General features: G+C 53.2%; 1 protein-coding gene across 1 annotated transcript in view; it reads right to left on the bottom strand.

Moving 5' to 3' along the window:
• LOC144683184 (voltage-dependent L-type calcium channel subunit alpha-1S-like) overlaps positions 1 to 20,711 on the bottom strand; it is a 258,879-nt gene that overhangs the window by 85,798 nt on the left and 152,370 nt on the right. The window contains exons 21-23 of the mRNA XM_078546145.1: positions 19,920 to 20,121; positions 17,923 to 18,081; positions 2,638 to 2,748 (exon numbers count right to left, since the gene is read on the bottom strand). Coding sequence (XP_078402271.1) covers positions 2,638 to 2,748; positions 17,923 to 18,081; positions 19,920 to 20,121 — 472 coding nt within the window. The remainder of the gene's footprint in view (positions 1 to 2,637; positions 2,749 to 17,922; positions 18,082 to 19,919; positions 20,122 to 20,711) is intronic.

Genomic DNA, 20,711 nt, shown 5'->3' with positions numbered 1-20,711 from the left:
CTCTGCTCCTTTAGGAGAGGTCACGGCGCTCTGCTCCTTTAAGAGAGGTCACGGCGCTCTGCTCCTTTAAAAGAGGTCACAGGGCTCTGCTCCTTTAGGAGAGGTCACGGTGCTCTGCTCCTTTAAGAGAGGTCACAGTGCTCTGCTCCTTTAGGAGAGGTCACAGCGCTCTGCTCCTTTAAGAGAGGTCACGGCGCTCTGCTCCTTTAAGAGAGGTCACGGCGCTCTGCTCCTTTAAAAGAGGTCACAGGGCTCTGCTCCTTTAGGAGAGGTCACGGCGCTCTGCTCCTTTAAGAGAGGTCATAGCGCTCTGCTCCTTTAGGAGAAGTCACAGCGCTCTGCTCCTTTAAGAGCGGTCACGGCGCTCTGCTCGTTTAAGAGAGGTCACAGTGCTCTGCTCCTTTAGGAGAGGTCACAGCGCTCTGCTCCTTTAATAGCGGTCACAGCGCTCTGCTCCATTAAGAGAGATCACAGCGCTCTGCTCCATTAAGAGAGGTCACAGCGCTCTGCTCCTTTAATAGAGGTCACAGCGCTCTGCTCGTTTAAGAGAGGTCACAGCGCTCTGCTCCATTAAGAGAGGTCACAGCGCTCTGCACGTTTAAGAGAGGTCACAGCGCTCTGCTCCTTTAAGAGAGGTCACAGTGCTCTGCTCCTTTAGGAGAGGTCACAGCGCTCTGCTCCTTTAAAAGAGGTCACAGGGCTCTGCTCCTTTAAGAGAGGTCATAGCGCTCTGCTCCTTTAGGAGAAGTCACAGCGCTCTGCTCCTTTAAGAGAGGTCACGGCGCTCTGCTCGTTTAAGAGAGGTCACAGTGCTCTGCTCCTTTAGGAGAGGTCACAGCACTCTGCTCCTTTAATAGAGGTCACAGCGCTCTGCTCCATTAAGAGAGGTCACAGCGCTCTGCTCCATTAAGAGAGGTCACAGCGCTCTGCTCCTTTAATAGAGGTCACAGCGCTCTGCACGTTTAAGAGAGGTCACAGCGCTCTGCTCGTTTAAGAGAGGTCACAGCGCTCTGCTCGTTTAAGAGAGGTCACAGCGCTCTGCTCGTTTAAGAGAGGTCACAGTGCTCTGCTCCATTAAGAGAGGTCACAGCGCTCTGCTCGTTTAAGAGAGATCACAGCGCTCTGCTCGTTTAAGAGAGGTCACAGTGCTCTGCTCGTTTAAGAGAGGTCACAGCGCTCTGCTCGTTTAAGAGAGGTCACAGCGCTCTGCTCGTTTAAGAGAGGTCACAGTGCTCTGCTCCATTAAGAGAGGTCACAGCGCTCTGCACGTTTAAGAGAGGTCACAGCACTCTGCTCCTTTAATAGAGGTCACAGCGCTCTGCTCCATTAAGAGAGGTCACAGCGCTCTGCACGTTTAAGAGAGGTCACAGCACTCTGCTCCATTAAGAGAGGTCACAGCGCTCTGCACGTTTAAGAGAGGTCACAGCATTCTGCTCCTTTAAGAGAGGTCACAGCGCTCTGCACGTTTAAAAGAGGTCACAGCGCTCTGCTCCTTTAAGAGAGATCACAGCGCTCTGCTCCTTTATGAGGGGTCACAGCGCTCTGCCCCTTTAATGGTATTGAAGCAGCAGCATAAACACCATTAACTCTTTCGAGTTATCAACAGATCACATGTAACTCTTTCGAGTACATTCACAGTTCTTGGTTTCCGGGAGTGGGACATGAACCCACAACCTTCTGATTCAAAGGCGAGGCTGCTATGAACCGAGCCACAGCTGACACCTCATAAACACCATTAACTCTTTCGAGTTATCAACAGATCACATGTAACTCTTTCGAGTACATTCACAGTTCTTGGTTTCCGGGAGTGGGACATGAACCCACAACCTTCTGATTCAAAGGCGAGGCTGCTATGAACCGAGCCACAGCTGACACCTCATAAACACCATTAACTCTTTCGAGTTATCAACAGATCACATGTAACTCTTTCGAGTACATTCACAGTTCTTGGTTTCCGGGAGTGGGACATGAACCCACAACCTTCTGATTCAAAGGCGAGGCGGCTATGAACCGAGCCACAGCTGACACCTCTATAAACACCATTAAAGTCTTTCTGCTTTAAGAGCCCCACAAGAAATTAATTTGAGCAGGCTCAGTCCAGTTCTGAGTAACTCTTTCGAGTTATCAACAGATTGCATGTAACTCTTTCGATTACATTCACAGTTCTTGGTCTCCGGGAGTGGGACATGAACCCACCCTTCTGATTCAAAGGCGAGGGTGCTATGAACTGAGCCACAGCTGACACCTCTATAAACACCATTAACAGGCACATGCCAGAGTATCATCCCAAGAGGGTACTACCCAGCATCCAATCACTGGAAGGAGCTGGGTTCTAATCCTGTGTTCTGTCTCCGATTGGTTGCAGTGTGATTAGGTGACTGAGCAGGTGATTACATTAAGCAGTTAGACTGTCACCAAGCCTCAGCTCAGGGTCTGGCAATGCTAGGGTAACTGGCATCGCCATGGTAACCAGCATTGCCAGGGTAAGTGGCATCCCCATGGTAACCTGCATTGCCAGGGTAAGTGGCATTCCCATGGTAACCGGAATTGTAGTAATGGGCATTGTCATGGTAACTGCCACAAAGTGCTCTTTGTGCCTGGACTCCAACTATTCACTTCAGTCGGGCTCATACTTACCTTAGCTTTGAAAGCACAGAGTTTAAAAACCATTTCCAGTGCAAAGAGCCCAGTGAATACCACATTGAACATGTCCGATAACTGGTTCATCTCCTCCGACTGTTCAAAGTGCTGTGGAGAGAGACACAGTGAGTTCAGGTATCACAACTCACAACACCCACATTGACCCCAACCCCCAACCCCATCTTCACCCAGAATTAGAAGTCTGATGCTGACCATGAAACCATTGTCGATTGTTGTAAAAACCCATCTGGTTCACTAATATCCTTAACTCCTGACTCTGACGCTCACCCCCACCCTCACCAAAATCCCAGGCTGACACCCTCACCCCCCAATCTCATCCCAACTTTCACCATCTGCCCCATTCTCACCCTGACTCTCACTCTCAACCCCTGACTCTCACCCTCACCCTAGCCCAGATAAGGCAACGGTGGGTGGTCCAGCTGCTCAGATGGGGGGGTGAAGTGTGGAAGGGCAATAGTGGTAGGGGATTTGTTAGTGAGGGGAGGAGACAGGTGCTTCTGCAGCTGTAGACATGATTCCAGGGTGGTATGTTGCCTCCCGGGTGCCAGGGTCAAGGATGTCACGGAACAGCTGCATTCTGAAGGGGAAGGGTGAACAGCCAGAGGTCGTGGTCCATGTTGGGACCTATGACATAGGAAGAAAGAGAAATGAGGTCCTGCAGCAGACTTTAGGGAGTTAAGTAGGAAATTGAAAAGCTGGACCTCAAAGCTAGTAATCTCCAGATTACAACAAAAAACTACTGCGGATGCTGGAAATCCAAAACAAAAACAGAATTACCTGGAAAAACTCAGCAGGTCTGGCAGCATCGGCGGAGAAGAAAAGAGTCGACGTTTCGAGTCCTCATGACCCTTCAACAGAACTGAGTAAAGTTAGTAGAGGGGTGAAATATAAGCTGGTTTAAGGTGGGGGGTGGGGTGGGGGGAGAGAAGTTGGGGGGGTGGGGGGCGTGGTAGTAGGGACAAGCAAGCAGTGATAGGAATGATAGATTTAAAAATAATGGAAAGGAGTAGGACTGGAACCCGCATGGGCCCCAGCTATGCCTGTCTCTTTATGGGGTATGTGGAACATTCCTTGTTCCAGTCCTACTCCGGCCCCCTCCCACAACTCTTTCTCCAGTACATCGATGATTACTTCGGTGCTGCTTCATGCTCTCATCGGGACCTGGAAAAATTTATTAATTTTGCTTCCAATCTCCAACCCTCCATCATTTTCACATGGTCCATCTCTGACACTTCCCTTCCCTTCCTTGACCTCTCTGTCTCAATTTCTGGTGATAGACTGTCCACCAATATCCATTACAAGCCTACTGACTCCCACAGCTACCTCGACTACAGCTCCTCACACCCCGCTTCCTGTAAGGACTCCATCCCATTCTCTCAGTTCCTTCGCCTCCATCGCATCTGTTCTGATGATGCTACCTTCAAAAACAGTTCCTCTGACATGTCCTCCTTCTTCCTTAACCGAGGTTTTCCACCCACGGTCGTTGACAGGGCCCTCAACCGTGTCTGGCCCATCTCCCGCGCATCCACCCTCACACCTTCTCCTCCCTCCCAGAAACATGATAGGGTCCCCCTTGTCCTCACTTATCACCCCACCAGCCTCCGCATTCAAAGGATCATCCTCCGCCATTTCCGCCAACTCCAGCATGATGCCACCACCAAACACATCTTCCCTTCAACCCCCCCTGGTGGCATTCCATAGGGATCGTTCCCTCCGGGACACCCTGGTCCACTCCTCCATCACGCCCTACTCCTCAACCCCCACCTATGGCACCACCCCATGCCCATGCAGAAGATGCAACACCTGCCCCTTCACTTCCTCTCTCCTCACCGTCCAAGGGCCCAAACACTCCTTTCAAGTGAAGCAGCATTTCACTTGTATTTCCCCTAACTTAGTCTACTGCATTCGTTGCTCCCAATGCAGTCTCCTATACATTGGAGAGACCAAATGTAAACTGGGCGACCGCTTTGCAGAACACCTGCAGTTTGTCCGCAAGAAAGACCCAAATCTCCCTGTCGCTTGCCACTTTAACACTCCACCCTGCTCTCTTGCCCACATGTATATAGATTTTTCTTTTCCCACCCATTTCCATTATTTTTAAATCTATCATTCCTATCACTGCTTGCTTGTCGCTACTACCATGCCACCCCACCCCCAACTTCTCTCCCCCCACCCCACCCCCCACCTTATACCAGCTTATATTTCACCCCTCTCCTAACTTTACTCAGTTCTGCTGAAGGGTCGTGAGGACCCGAAACGTCAACTCTTTTCTTCTCCTCCGATGCTGCCAGACCTGCTGAGTTTTTCCAGGTAATTCTGTTTTTGTTTTGAATCTCCAGATTACTCCTGGTGCCACACAGCAGTGAGTATACGAACAGTAGGATAGATCAAATGAATGCATGGCTGGAGAGATGGTGCAGGAGGGAGGGCTTTAGATTCCTGGGGCATTGGGACCGTTTCTGGGGGAGGCGGGACCTGTACAAGTTGGACGGGTTACATCTGAACAGGAATGGGACCAATATCCTCGCGGGGAGGTTTGCTAATGCTTTTGGGGCAGATTTAAACTTAATTGGCAGGGGGGATGGGATCCTGAAAAGTAGTTCAGAGGGGAGAGAAGCTGAGATGGAATTAGAAGTTAAAATGCTAATAAGTGAGTCTGGAAGGCAGAGGAAACATCGGCTATATAAGAAAGAAGAGAGTTTAGAAAGGCCAAATGGAATGTATTTTAATGCAAGGAGCTTGAGGAATACGACAGACGAGCTGAAGGCACAGATAGGGACTTGGCAGTATGATATCATAGCTATGACTGAGACTTGGCTAAAAGGGCAGGATTGGCAGCTCAACATTCCTGGTTTTAGGATATTCAGATGAGATAGAAAGGGGGATAGAAGAGGAGGGAACTTCACAATATTGGTCAAGGAATCAATTATAGAAGTGAGGAGGGATGATATCCTGGAAGGATCATCAACTGAGGCCATATGAGCATAAGTAAAAAACACAAAATAGGTCAAACACACTGACAAAGGCGGGGACCAAGTGTGGAGAACCTTGGATGCCAAGGGGCATAAAGGTTAGGATTAAGAAAAAAAAGAGAAGTTTATGGCAGATACCAAGGGCTCAATGCGGCAGAGTCCCTGGAGGAGTATAAAAATTGCAGGGGGGAGCTTAAAAAGGAAATTAGGAAAGTTAAGAGAGTGCATGAGAAAGCATTGGTGGGTACAAAAAAGGAAAAGCCAAAGGGGTTTTTTAATTATATAAAGAGCAAGAGAATAACTAGGGAAAGAATAGGGCCAATTAAGGACCATAGAGATAATCTGTGTATGGACACGGAAGATGTGGGCACAGTCCTCAATGAATACTTTGTGTCGGTCTTCACAATGGAAAAGGACGAAGCAGGTATAGACATCAGGGTTGAGGAGGATTATGAGATATTAGAGGAAATTAACATAGAGAGAGAGGAGGTACCAGCAGGTTTAGCGGCCTTAAAAGCGGTTAAATCCGCAGGCCCGGATGGGATGTATCCCAGGCTGTTGAGGGAGGCAAGGGAAGAGATATTAGGGGCTGTGGCAGTGGTTTTCAAATCCTCTCTGACCACAGGTGAGGTGCCAGAGGACTAGAGGACTGCTAATGTTGTCCCATTAAAAAAGGGAGGAAGGGATAGACCAGGAAATTACACGCCAGTCAGTCTAACCTACGGTGGGGAAGTTACGAGAAAGAATTCTGAGGAACAGAATTTTTTAAAAAATTAATTCACAGGATGTGGGCTTCGCTGGCTGGGCGAGCATTTATTGGCCATCCCTAGTCGCCCTTGAGAAGGTTGTGGTGAGCTGCCTTCTTGAGCTGCTGCAGTTCATATAGTGTAGGTACACCCACAGTGCTGTTAGAGAGGGATTTCCAGGATTTTGACCCAGTGACAGTGAAGGAACAGCCGATATATTTCCAAGTCAGGGTGGTGAGTTGGAGGGGAACTTCCAGGTAGTGGTGTTCCCATGTGCCTGCTGCCCTTGTCCTTCTAGATGGTAGTGGTCATAGGTTTGGAAAGTGCTGTCGAAGGATTCTTGGTGCAGTGCATCTTATAGATGGTACACACTGCTGCCACTGTGTGTCGGTGGTGGAGGGAGTGAACATTTGTGGATGTGGTGCCAATCAAGCGGGCTGCTTTGTCCTGGATCATGTCAAGCTTCTTGAGTGCTGTTGGAGCTGTACTCTTTCAGGCAAGAGGAGACTATTCCATCACACTCCTGACTTGTGCCTTGTAGATAGTGGACAGGCTTTGGGGAGTCAGGAGGTGAGTTACTCATCACAGGATTCCCAGTCTTTGACCTGCTCTTGTAGCCACAGTATTTATATGGCTAGTCCAGTTCAGTTTCTGGTCAACATCCCCAGGATGTTGATAGTGGGGGATTCAGTGATGGTAATGCCTTTGAACATCAAGGGGTGATGGTTGGATTCTCTCTTGTTGAAGGTGGTCATTGCCTGACACTTGTGTGGTGCGAATGTTACTTGCTACTTGTCAGCCGAAGCCTGGATATTGTCCAGGTCTTGTTGCATTTCGACGTGGACTGCTTCAGCATCATGAATGGTGCTGAGCATTGTGCAATCATCAGCGAACATCCCTGGTTCTCAACTTATGACGGAAGGAAGGTCATTGATGAAGCAGCTGAAGATGGTTGGGCCTAGGACACTACCCTGAGGAACACCTGCAGTGATGTCCTGGAGCTGAGATGACTGACCTCCAATAACCACAACCATCCTCCTTTGTGCTAGGTATGATTCCAATCAGCAGAGAGATTTCCCCCTGATTCCCATTGACTTCAGTTTTGCTAAGGCTCCTTGATGCCACACTTGAAAATGTGGCCTTGATGTCAAGGGCAGTCACTCTCATCTCACCTCGGGAGTTCAACTCTTTTGTCCATGTTTGAACCAAGGATGCAGTGAGGTCAGAAGCTGAGTGGCCCTGGCAGAACCCAAACTGGGCGTCAATGAGCAGGTTACTGCCAGGCAAGTGCTGCTTGATAGCACTGTTGATGACCCCTTCCGTTACTTCACTGATGATCGAGAGTAGACTGATGGGGTGGTAATTGGCCACATTGGATTTGGTCCTGCTTTTTGTGTACTATTGCCAGAATATTGTTAGGGCCCTAGCCTTTGCAGTATCTAGTGCCTTCAGCCGTTTCTTGATATCACGTGGAGTGAATCGAATTGGCTGAAGACTGGCATCTGTGATGCTGGGGACCTCCGCACTTCTGACTGAAGATTGTAGCAAATGCTTCAGCCTTATCCTTTGTACTGGGCTCCTCCATCATTGAGGATGGGGACATTTGTGGAGACTCCTCCTCCAGTGGGTTGTTGAATTGTCCACCACCATTCACGACTGGATGTGGCAGGACTGCAGAGTTTAGATTTGATCCATTGGTTATGGGATCGCTTAGCTCTGTCTTGCTGCTTATGCTATTTGGCACGCAAGTAGTTCTATGTTGTAGCTTCACCAGGTTGACACCTCATTTTTGGTATGCCTGGTGCTGCACTTGGAGAGACACAGATTAATCAAGGATAGTCAGCATGGATTTGTTAAGGGACAAATTTGGTCGACAAATTTGATTGAATTTTTTGGGGAGGTAACCAGGAGTGTTGATGAGGGTAATGTATTTGATGTGGTCTACATAGACTTTCGCAAGGCTTTTGATAAGGTCCCTAATGACAGACTGGTCAAGAAAGTAACAGCCAATGGGATCCAAGGCAAAGTGGCACATTGAATCCAAAATTGGCTCAGAGGGTGATGGTAGAGGAATGTTTCTGTGACTGGAAGTCTGTTCCCAGTGGGGTTCCAAAGGGCTCGGTGCTGAGGCCCTTGCTGTTTGTGGTGTAACATAAATGATTTGGACCTAAACGTAGGGGTATGATCAAGAAGTTCGTGGATGACACGAAAATTGGTAGGGTGGTAAATAGTGAGGAGGATAGCCGTAAACTGCAGGGGGATGTCAATGGACTGGTCAGGTGGGCAGAGCAGTGATAAATGGAATTCAACCCAGAAAAGTATGAGGTAATGCACTTGGGGAGGGCTAACAAGGCAAGAGATTACACTATTAATGGCAGGTCTCTGGAAAGTACTAAAGATCAGAGTGCATATCCACAGATCCCTGAAGGTAGCAGGGTAGGTAGATAAGGTGGTTAAGAAGGCATATGGGATACTTGCCTTTATTAGCCAAGACATAGAATTCAAGGGCAGGGAGGTTATGCTGGAACTGTATAAAACGCTGGTCAGGCCACAACTGGAGTACTACGTGCAGTTCTGGGCACCACATTATAGAAAGGATGTAATTGCACTGGAGAGGGTGCAGAGGAGATTTACCAGGATGCTCCCTGGGCTGGAGGGTCTGAGCCATGAGGAAAGATTGGATAGGCTGGGGTTGTTTTCCTTGGAGCAGCGAAGATTGAGAGGGGTAAAAGCAAAATACCGCGGATGCTGGAAATCTGAAACAATAACAAAAAATGCTGGAAAAACTCAGCAGGTCTGACAGCATCTGTGGAGAGAAAGACAAAGTCAACGTTTCGAGTCCGTATGACACCCTCAGGCCTGTGCTCTGAAGGTTGAGAGGGGATCTGATAGAAGTGTATAAGATTATGAGGGGCATAAATAGGGTGGATAAGAAGGTACATTTTCCATTAGCAGAGGGGTCAATAACGAGGATGTATAGATTTAAGGTAAGAGGTAGAAGGCTAAGAGGGGAGTTGAGGAGAATTTTTTTCACCCAGAGGGCAGTAGGAATCTGGAGTTCCATGGCTGAAAGGGTGGTTGAGTCAGAAACTCTTGTAACATTTAAGAAGTATTTAGATATCCACTTGCCTTGCCATAGCCTCCAGGGCTATGGGCCAAGCACTGGAAAATGGAATTAGTGTAGTCAGATCTTTGTCGACCAGCACGGACACTGTGGGCCAAATGGCCTCCTTCTGTGCTGTAAACATCTATAAGTCTATGAGACTCTTACCCTCAGCCCGATTCTCACCCTCGCCCTCCCCCTGACTCTCACCTTCACCCTTCCCCTGACTCTCACCCTCACTCGCGTCTCACCCTCACCCCGATCCTCACCCCGATCCTCACCCTCCCCTTCCAATTCTCACCCTCACCCCAACTCTCGCCCTCCCCCTCCAACTCTCACGCTCACCCCGACTCTCACCCTCAACCCCAGCTCTCACCCTGACCCTCACCCTCCACCACGCCCTCCAATTCTCACCCTCAGCCTGACTCTCAGTTTCAACTCCCAACTCACCCTCACCCCGACTCTCATCCTTCCCCCGACTCTACTCTCACCCTCACTCCGACTCTTGACTCATCCTCGTCCCGACTCTCACTGTCACCAAACTCCCAGACTGTCAGCCTCACCGCCAACTTCGTCCCAACTTTCACCCTCTTCCCCGCCCGCACCCTGGGCTGTCAGCCCCCGACTCTAAATTTCACTCTGACTCTAAATCTCACTCTGACTCTAAATCTCACTCTGACTCTCAATCTCACTCTGTCACCCTCCCTGCCCCACTCTCACTCACCCTCAACCCCCGACTCTCACACTTGCCCCGACTCTCACACTCAACCCCCAACTCCCACCCTGACTCTCACTCTCAATCTGAATCCCAGCCTTAGCCCCGATTCTCACTCTCACCCAGACATTCACCCTCACCCTTCCAGTCCCACTCTCGCCCTCCACACAACTCTCATTCTCATCCTGACTCTCAGCCTCACCCCGATTCTCCACTCAACCCCAACACACACCCTCCCTGCCCCACATTCACCCTCAGTCTCCCACTCTCACCCTCCGCCGGACTCCCACTCTTACCCCCACTCTCACCCTCACCCCGAATCTCACCCTCCCCCTCCCAACTCTCAACCTCAGCCCGACACTCACCATGACTCTCACCCTCAAACCTGATTCTCGTCTTCACCTCAACCCTCACCCTCACTCCAACCCCCACCCACTCACCCTGAATCTCACTCCCACCCTGACTCTCAGCCTTGCTGCCCCACTCTCACTCTCACCCCGACTCTCACCCTCAGCCCAGACTCTCACCCTCAGCCCCGACTCTCACTCACACCCCAACCCTCACCGGAACTCACCCTCACCCTGACCCTCAGCCTTGTTGCCCCACTCTCACTTTCACCCCCGACTCTCATCCTCACCCCGAATCTCAACCTCACCCCTAATCTCACCCTTACTCTCACCTCGACTCTAAACCCAACCCTCACCTTCAACCCCGAATCTCACCCTCACCCTCCCTATCTCTCACCCTCAACCCTCATCCTCAAACCCGACCCTCACCCACACCCAGTCACCCAGACTCTCGCCCTCATCCCCGACTCTCACCCTCACATTGACCCTCATCCTCACTCCAACCCTCACCCCGACCCTCACTGCAACTCACCTTCACCCCGACTCTCCCCTTCACCCCAACCCACACACTACCCCGTCTCTCACCCTCAACCCTCACCCTCAAACCCGATCCTCACCCTCACACACTCACCCCGACTCTCACCCTCAGCACCGAATCTTTACCTCCCCACCGGCTCTCACCCTCAACCCCAACTGTCACTCTCAAACCCAACTCTCGTCCTCACCCTCCCACTCTCCCCCTTCGACTCTCACCCTCACCCCAGCTCTCACCCTCAGCCGCCACACTTACTTTCAAACCTGATTTTCGTCCTCACCTCAACCCTCAGTCTCACTCCAACCCTCACCCTCACTGCAACTCACCCTCACCCCGCATTTCACTCCAATCCCAACTCTCAGCCTCACTGCCCCACTCTCACTGTCAGCCCCGACTCTCACCCTCACCCCCACTCTCAACCTCACCCCGGCTCTCACCTTCACTCTACCCCACTCACCTCACCCACTCACCCTGACCCTCAACCACTCACCCCGATTCTCGCCCTCCCCGCCGGCTCTCGCCCTCCCCACCCAACCCCCACGGCTCTCGCCCTCCCCCGCAACTCTCGCCCTCACCTCGACTCACCCTCACCCAGCTCTCACCTTCACCCCGACCCACACACTATCCCGTCTTTCACCCTCAACCCTCACCCTCAAACCCGACCCTCACCCTCATACACTCACCCCGACTCTTACTCTCAGCCACGACTCTCACCGTCAGCCCCGACTCTCACTCACACCCTGACCCTCGCCCTCACCCCGACTCTCTCTCCCACCCCGACTCTCAGGCTTGTTGCCCCACTCTCACTCCTGACTCTCACTCTCATCCCAAATCTCAACCTCACCCCTACCTCACCCTGACCCTCACCCCTGAATCTCACCTTCACCCTCCCCGTCTCTCACCCTCAACCCCGACCCTCGCCAATACCCAGTCACCCAGACTCTCACCCTCAACCCCAACTCTCGTCCCCACCCTCCCATTCTCACCCTTACCCTCCCTGTCTCTCACCCTCAATCACGACCCTCACCCACTCACCCCGACTCTCAGCACCGACTGTCACCCTCAACCACAACTGTCACTCTCAAATCTAGCTCTCGCCCTCACCCTCCCACTCTTCCCCTCAACCCCGAACCTCACCCTCAGCCCAGCCCTCACCCCGACTCTCACCCTCAACCGCCACTCTCACCCTCAACTGCCTCTCTCACCCTCAACCATCACTCACACCCTCAAACCTGATTCTCACCCTCACCTCGAATGTCGTTCCCACCCCAACTTTCAGCCCCGCTGCCCCACTCTCACCGTCAGCCCTGACTCTCACCCTCACCCCAACTCTCACCTTCACTCCAACCCTCACCCACTCACCCCGACTCTTGCCCTCCCCGCCGACTCTCACCCTCCCCTCTGACTCTCGCCCTCCCCCCCGACCCCCGACTCTCGCCCTCCCCCACAACTCTCGCCCTCCTCCCTGACTCTCGCCCTCCCCCTGACTCTCGCCCTCTCCACGACCCTCACCCTCACTCCAACCCTCACTGCAACGCACCCTCAACCCTCACCCTCAAACCCGACCCTCACCCTCATACACTCACCCCGATCCTCACCCACTCACAGCAACTCTCACCCTCAACCCCGACTCTCACACTCCCCACCGACACTCACTCCCCTCACTGACTGGCAATCTCAAACCCAACTCTTGCCCTCACTCTCCCACTCTTCCCCCGCCGACTCTCACCATCATTCCAGCTCTCACTCTCAGCCCCGGCTCTCACCCTCACCCTGACTCTCACCCTCAGCCCGTCACTCACTCTCAACCCCAACTCTCAGCATCCCCTAACCCTCCAACTCTCACCCTCAGCCCAGCCCTCACCCCGACACTTACCCTCAACCGCCACTCTCACCCTCAACTGCCACTCTCACCCTCAACCGCCACTCTCACCCTCAAACCTGATTCTCGTCCTCACCTCATCCTGCACCCTCACCGCAACTGACCCCTCCCAGCCGACCTCCTGCCGACCCTCACCCTTCCCACCGACCCTCACCCACATCCCGACTATCACCCTCACCCCGACTGTCAGCCTCGCTGCCCCACGCTCACTCTCAGCCCCGACTTTCACCCCGAATGTCAACCTCACCCCGACCCTCACCCTCAACCCCGAATCTCACCCTCACCCTTCCCCCGTCTTTCACCATCAACCCTCACACTCGAACCCGACCCTCACCGTTACGCAGACTCTCGCCCTCAACCCCGACTCTTGCCCTCAACCCTCAAACCTGACCCTCAAACCTGACCCTCACCCTTACACACTCACCCTGACCCTCACCCACTTACCCCGAATCTCACCCTCACCCCGATTCTCACCCTCAACCACGGCACTCACCCTCAACCACGACTCTCGTCCTCACCCTCCTATTCTCTCCCTCCCCCGACTCTCACCCTCATCCCAGCACACACCAAGCCCCGACTCTCACCCTCACCCTCAACCCCGACTCTCACCCTCAACTGCGACTATCACCCTCAAAGCTGACTCTTGCCCCCACCCTCCCACTCTCACCCTCACTCTCACCTCTACTCTCACCCTCACTTCGACTCTCAACATCACTCCGGCTCTCAGCCTCGCTGCCCCACTCTCACCGTCAGCCCCGACTCTCACCCTACCCCGTCTCTCACCCTCACCCCTCAACCTCAACCCCGACCCTCACCCTCAGCCCCGACTCTCACCCTCAACCCGACCCTCACCCTCAAGTCCAACTCTCACCCGCACCCTCTCACTCTCCCCCTCCCCCGACTCTCACCCTAATCCCAACTTTCACCTTCAGCCCCGACTCTCACCCTCACCCTCCAACTCAACTCTCACCCTCACCCCGTCTCTCACTCTCAACCCCAACTCTCAGCCTCACCTAACCCTCCAACTCTCACCCTCACCCCAACTCTCAACCTCAGCCCGACCCTCGCCCTCAACATGTTACTCTCACCCGCAACCGCCACTCTCACCCTCAAACCTGATTCTCACCCTCACCGCAGCCCTCACTCTCACTCCAACCCTCACCCTCACCGCAACTCACCCTCACCCCCAGTCTCAGCCTCGCTGCCCCGCTCTCACCATCAGCCCCGACTCTCACCCTCATCCCAGCTCTCACCCTGAGCCGCAACTCTCACCATCGCCCCCGACTCTCACCATCACCCCCGCCTCTCACACACTCACCTCGACCGTCATCCTCCCCACCGACTCTCACCCTCCCCACTGACCCACACTCTACCCCGTCTCTCACCCTCAACCCTCACCTTCAAACCCGACCCTCACCCTCACAGACTCACCCTGACCCTCACACACTCACCCTGACTCTCACCCTCACCCCGACTTTCACCCTCACCCCCGACTCTCACCCTCACCCCCGACTCTCACCCTCACCCTCCCACTCTCCCCCGACCCTCACCCTCACCGCAACTCACCCTCACCCTGACTCTCACCATCAGCCCCGTCTCTCACCCTCAACCCTCACACTCAAACCCAACCCTCACCCTCACACACTCAACCCGACTCTCACCCTCAACCGTGACTCTCGCCCTCAGCCGTGACTCTCTCACTCAATTGCGACTCTCACTCTCAACTGCAACTCTCGCCCTCAACCCCGACTCTCGCCTTCAACCCCGACTCTCGCCCTCAAAGCCAACTCTCGCCCTAATCCCAACTCTCAACCTCAGACTCTCACCCTCACCCTCCAACTCTCACCCACCCCCTCCCCTTCCAACTCTCAACCTCAGCCCAACCCTCACCCCGATTCTCACCCTCAACATGTTAATCTCACCCTCTACTGCCACTCTCACCCTCAGCTGCCACTCTCACCCTCACCGCAATCCTCACCCTCACCCCGACTCTCACTCCCACCCCGAGTCTCAGCCTCGCTGGCCCACTCTCACCGTCAGCCCCGACTCTCACCTTCACCCCGACCTTCACCCTCCCCACCGACTCTCGCCCTCCCCACCAACTCTTGCCCACTTTCCAACTCTTGCCCTCACCCTTCCACTCTCCTCCTCCCCCGACTCTCACCCTTATCCCAGCTCCCACCCTCTGCCCCAACTCTGACCCTCACCCTGACCTTCACCCTCAACATCGTCTCTCACCAACCCCCTCCAACTCTCACTCCCAGCCCTAACTTCACCCTCTCCCTCACCCTCCCACCCACACTCCTGACTCTCACCTTGTCCTTCCACCGCCAACTCTCACCCTCACCCAATTCCATGCTCCCCCTGCCCCTCCAACTCTCACCCTCACCTTGACTCTCACCCCGGCCCTCACGTCAACCCTGACCTTCACCCTGACCCTCACCCTAACTTTCACCATCACCCCCGACTCTCACCATCAGCTCAAATTTCACCCTCACCCTCCCACTCTCACCCTCTCCCCCGACTCTCATTTACCCCCTCCAACTCTCACCCTCCCCCTCTCACCGTGACATTCACCTGCACCACTCCCCACCTCTCACCATCACCCCTGACTCTCACCATCACCCCCAATTCTCACTCCGACCCTCACGTTCAACCCCAGCTCTCACCTCACCTTCACCCTTAAACCCGACCCTCACCCTCACACACTCACCTCGACCCTCACCCCGACTCACCCTCAAACCCGACTCTCGCCCCCACCCTCCCACACTCACCCTCACCTTGACTCTCACCCCGACTCTCACCCTCCCCACCCACTCTCACCCTCCCCACCCACTCTTACCCTCCCCACCCCGACTCTCAGCCTCGCTGCCCCACTATCTCATCGTCAGCCCGGACTCTCACCCTCATGCTCAACCCCGACTCTCTCCCTCACCGTCCCTGTCTCTCACCCTCAACCCTGACCCTCATCCTCACACACTCACCCCGACCCTCACCCACACCTTGACCCTCACCCACACCCCGACCCTCACCCTCATCCCTGACACTCACCCTCAACTCCCACTCTCAACCTCCCCCTCTCTTACCCTCAATCTTCACCCTTAAACCTGACCCACTTCCTCAAACCCCACACTCACCCAGACTCTCACCCTCAACCCTGACTCTCACCCTCAAACCCGACTCTCACTCTCCCTCTGACTCTATCCTCAACCCTGAAACTCAACCTTAGTCCCCACCCTTACTATCCCCACCGACTCTCACCCACCCCACCAACTCTCACCCTCCTCCCAACTCAACACTCAGCCCCAACTCTCACCCTCATCCTCCCACTCTCACTCTCCCCCCGACTCTCACTCTCATCCAACCCTTACCCTCATCCCAACCCTTACCCTCAACCTCAACTCTCACTCCCACCCCAATTCTCATCCTCCCCTAACTCTTATTCTCAGCCCGCTCCTACCCTTCCCCCTGGCTCTCCCCCTCCTGCCTGACTCCCACCCTCCCCACCCTTGCTCTTTCCCTGACTCTCACTCTCCCCAGCCCCTCACTCCCAACCTCACTCTGACTCTCACTTTGACACTGACTCCCATGCTCCCCAGCCCCCGACTCTCACTCTCACCCTCCCCAGTCCCTGACTCTCACCTCTCCAGTCCCTGACTCTCACCCTCTCCAGTCCCTGACTCTCACCCTCCCCAGTCCCTGACTCTCACACTCCCCAATCCTTGACTCTCACCCTCCCCAGTCCCTGACCTCTCACCCTCCCCAGCCCCTGATTCTCAAACTCCCCAGTCCCTGACTCTCACCCTCCCCAGTCCCTGACTTTCACCCTCCCCAGTCCCTGACTTTCACCCTCCCCAGTCCCTGACTCTCATCCTCCCCAGTCCCTGACTCTCACCCTCCCCAGCCCCTGACTCTCATCCTCCCTAGCCCCTGATTCTCAAACTCCCCAGCCCCTGACTCTCACCCTCCCGAGCCATTCACTCGCGCCCCCTCATCCCGGCTCCATCCTGATTTCACCCAATCCTCACCTAGACCTTCAAGCGCAGCAATTTTTGAAGATTCTGGTGGGTACACGATCTCTCCATGATACAAACCCTTCCTCACTCACTCTTACTTCTCCAAATTTCCTCTCCTTGCCCTCATTCTACCCTCCCTTCCACCTTTTTCCACTCATTCTCATCCCTACACTCCTCCAACTCTCCTCAGCTATTTATTCTGTTTCCGTGTGTAGCACTCTCACCTATGACTAAGAAGCTCATGGGTTCAACCTCCACCCCAGAGATGTGCAGACAAAACACAGGCTTAGGCCCAAATCTTCTGATCTCCCCATCAGCTTAGATGGGACGACTACACTTCCTGACTGAATGCAACTATCCCAAACTCCCCCAAACCAGACCCAACTACTACCTCCAACCAGGCCCAACTATAGCCCTCACCACCCTCTGACCAACCAAGTACACCCCTTGACCTTATCTGACTACCCCCACAAGACCACCCGACTACCCTTCAACCACTGAATTAGCCTCTGAGCTGACTACCCACCCACTTGATCCGTTCACCCAACCTCATTCTCATTAAAAGACTCGGAAACTTTAAAACCTTAAGCGGGGGGGTATCTTCTCTTTCCCCCGACTCTCCTACACTTGCTAGTATTGCATGAAAGGTGCTCCATTCTCTTCGGCTGGGATGGGAGGATACGGCTGAAAATAAGTCTTATGTTCGGCCCAGCATTGCTGCTGAACAGCAAATCTGCATCTAATACTTTGCTGCAGAACTGAAGGAAACTTGCTCCCCAAATTCACTCCACTACACTCCCCAATCCTGCTCCCTTGCACTCCAAACTCACCCCTCCACTCCCCAAACTCATTTCCCCTGATCCAGAAACACAAGTACATACAATATACGTATTGATATGAACATACACACCAGTAGGCACATAGAAGGTGCTTGCGTTCACTCACCTGCATCCCAAGACAGATGGTGTTGAGGAGGATAAGGGCAAACATGAGGTATTCAAAGTATGAGGAGGTCACCACGTACCACACCTTGTACTGATATGTGTTCTTGGGAATGTATCTCATTAAGGGCCGTGCCTTGAGGGCATATTGGACACACTGACGCTGCACAGGAGACAGGAGCATGATTAGCAATATAGCCCAGGGAGGGACAGAGTGAGTAAAAACTATCCTACAACATGAGAAGCCTGACACTTGGGAACACGATGAGTGTGAGGATAACCCTCGGGTCCAGGGTGTGGGTGAGGATTGTTAATTGGGTACGGGATGAGTATGAGGATTGTTATTTGGGTACAGGTTCTGGGTGAGGGTTGTTATTCAGGTACAGGGTGAGGGTAAGGATTGTTATTCGGTTACAGGGTGAGGGTAAGGATTGTTACTCAGGTACAGGATGAGGGTGGGGAATGTTATTCGGGTACGGGATGAGGGCGAGGATTGTTACACAGATATAGGGTGTGGGTGAGGATTGTTACTCGGGTACAGTGTGATGATTGTTATTCGGGTACAGTGTGATGATTGTTACTCGAGTACAGGGTGTGGGCGAGGATCGTTACTCGGATACGGGATGAGGGCGAGGATTGTTACTTGAGTATAGGGTGCAGATGAGGATTGTTACTCATGCACAGGGTGTGGATGAGGATTGTTACTTGGGTACAGGGTGAGGGTGAGGATTCTTATTCGGGTACAGGCTGAGGGTAAGGATTGTTACTTAGGTACAGAGCGAGGATTGTTACTCGGGTGCAGGGTGAGGGTGGGGATTGTTATTAGGATACAGGATGAGGGCAAGGATTGTTACTCGGGTACAGTGTGATGATTGTTACTCGGGTACAGGGTGTGGGCGAGGATCGTTACTCTGATACGGGATGAGGGTGAGGAATGTTACTCGAGTATAGTGTGCAGGTGAGGATTGTTACTCGTGCACAGGGTGTGGATGAGGATTGTTACTCGGGTACAGGGTGTGGGTGAGGATTGTTACTCGGGTGCAGGGTGTGGGTGAGGTTTGTTACTTGGATACGGGGTGAGAGCGAGTATTGTTACTTGTATACGAGGCAAGGGTGAGGGTTGTTACATGGGTACAGGGTGTGGGTGAGGGTTGATACTCAGATACACGGTGTGGGTGAGGATTGTTACTTGGGTACACGGTGATGATTGTTACTTAGATACGGGGTGAGGGCGCAAATTGTTAGTTGGGTACGAGGTGAGGGTGAGCATTGTTACACGGGTACAGGGCGTGGGTGAGGATTGTTACTCGGGTACAGGGTGTGGGTGAGGATTATTACTCAGGATGGGGTATGGGTGGGGATTGTTACTCAGGTAGAGGGTGAGGATTGTTACTTGGATACGGGGTGAGGCCTAGGATTGTGTATCGGGTACAAGGTGTGGGTGAGGATTGTAACTCAGGTACCAGGTGAGTGTTGTTACTCGGATACGGGATGAGGGTGAGAATTGTTACTCAGGTACGGGGTAAGAGTGATAATTGTTCCTTGGGTACATGGTGTGGGTGAGGATTGTTACTCTGGTACAGGGTCAGGTTGAAGATTGTTACTCATTTACAGTGTGTGGGTGAGGACTGTTACTCAGGTACAAGGTGAGGATTGTTACTTGGATATGGAGTGAGGGTGAGAAATGTTACTTGGGTACAGGGTAAGGTTTGGTAGTTGGGTACAGGGTGAGAATGAGGATTTTTACTCGGACATGGGGTGAGGATTGTTACTCAAGAACAGCATGTGGGTGAGGATTGCTACTTGGGTACAGGGTGAAGATTTTGACTTGGGTACGGCATGTGGTGAGAATTGTTAATTGGGTACAGGGTGAGGATCCTTACTCGGGTACAAGGTGAGGATTGTTACTCGGATACAGGGCGAGAGTGAGGATTGTGACTCCGTTACAGGATGTGAGCAAGGATGGTTAACCTGGGCCAGTCTATACGTATGGATTGTTACCTGGTTTTTGTCCAGCTCACAGTTCTTGTATTCAGCCTCGCCCTGTTCCTGGAACGTGACAATTACAAACCCCACAAAGATATTCATCATGAAGAAAGCAATGAGAATGATATAGATGATGAAGAATATTGAAATCCCCACTCGATAGTTGTAGATGGGTCCCATGTCCTCGGTGTGACTGTCAATGGCCTTGTACAGTAACCTGGGTGGGATAGATGACAGTTATTTCTCACTTGGCCTCTCAGTCAGTGCCTCTCCCAATATCCAGCTCTGTGTTCTCCATTAAATGCATCCCATAACAAATCTCTATTGCAAGTGGAGCCTTTCTCTCCCTCTACTTCCCTGAGTTGCTCTCTCGGTACTCACTGGTGCCCTTCTCTTTATACTTACTGGAGACCATTTCTCTGTACTTACCAGGGCCCCTCTCTCTCTACCCATTGGGATGCCTCTCTCTGTGCTCACTGGGGGCCCTCGTTCTTTGCTCACTGGGGGCCCTCGCTCTCTGCTCACTGGGGGCCCTCGCTCTCTGCTCACTGGGGGCCCTCGCTCTCTGCTCACCGGGGGCGCTCGCTCTCTGCTCACCCGGGCCCCTCGCTCTCTGCTCACCCGGGCCCCTCGCTCTCTGCTCACCCGGGCCCCTCGCTCTCTGCTCACCCGGGCCCCTCGCTCTCTGCTCACCCGGGCCCCTCGCTCTCTGCTCACCCGGGCCCCTTGCTCTCTGCTCACCCGGGCCCCTCGCTCTCTGCTCACTGGGGCCCCTCACTCTCTGCTCACTCGGGCCCCTCGCTTTCT

The sequence above is a fragment of the Cetorhinus maximus genome, chromosome 8, assembly GCF_964194155.1.
Source record: "Cetorhinus maximus chromosome 8, sCetMax3.hap1.1, whole genome shotgun sequence".
In the NCBI taxonomy this organism is placed as follows: domain Eukaryota; kingdom Metazoa; phylum Chordata; class Chondrichthyes; order Lamniformes; family Cetorhinidae; genus Cetorhinus; species Cetorhinus maximus.
Note: the sequence above shows the minus strand (reverse complement) of the source record. Positions and strands in the feature narration are given on the sequence as shown.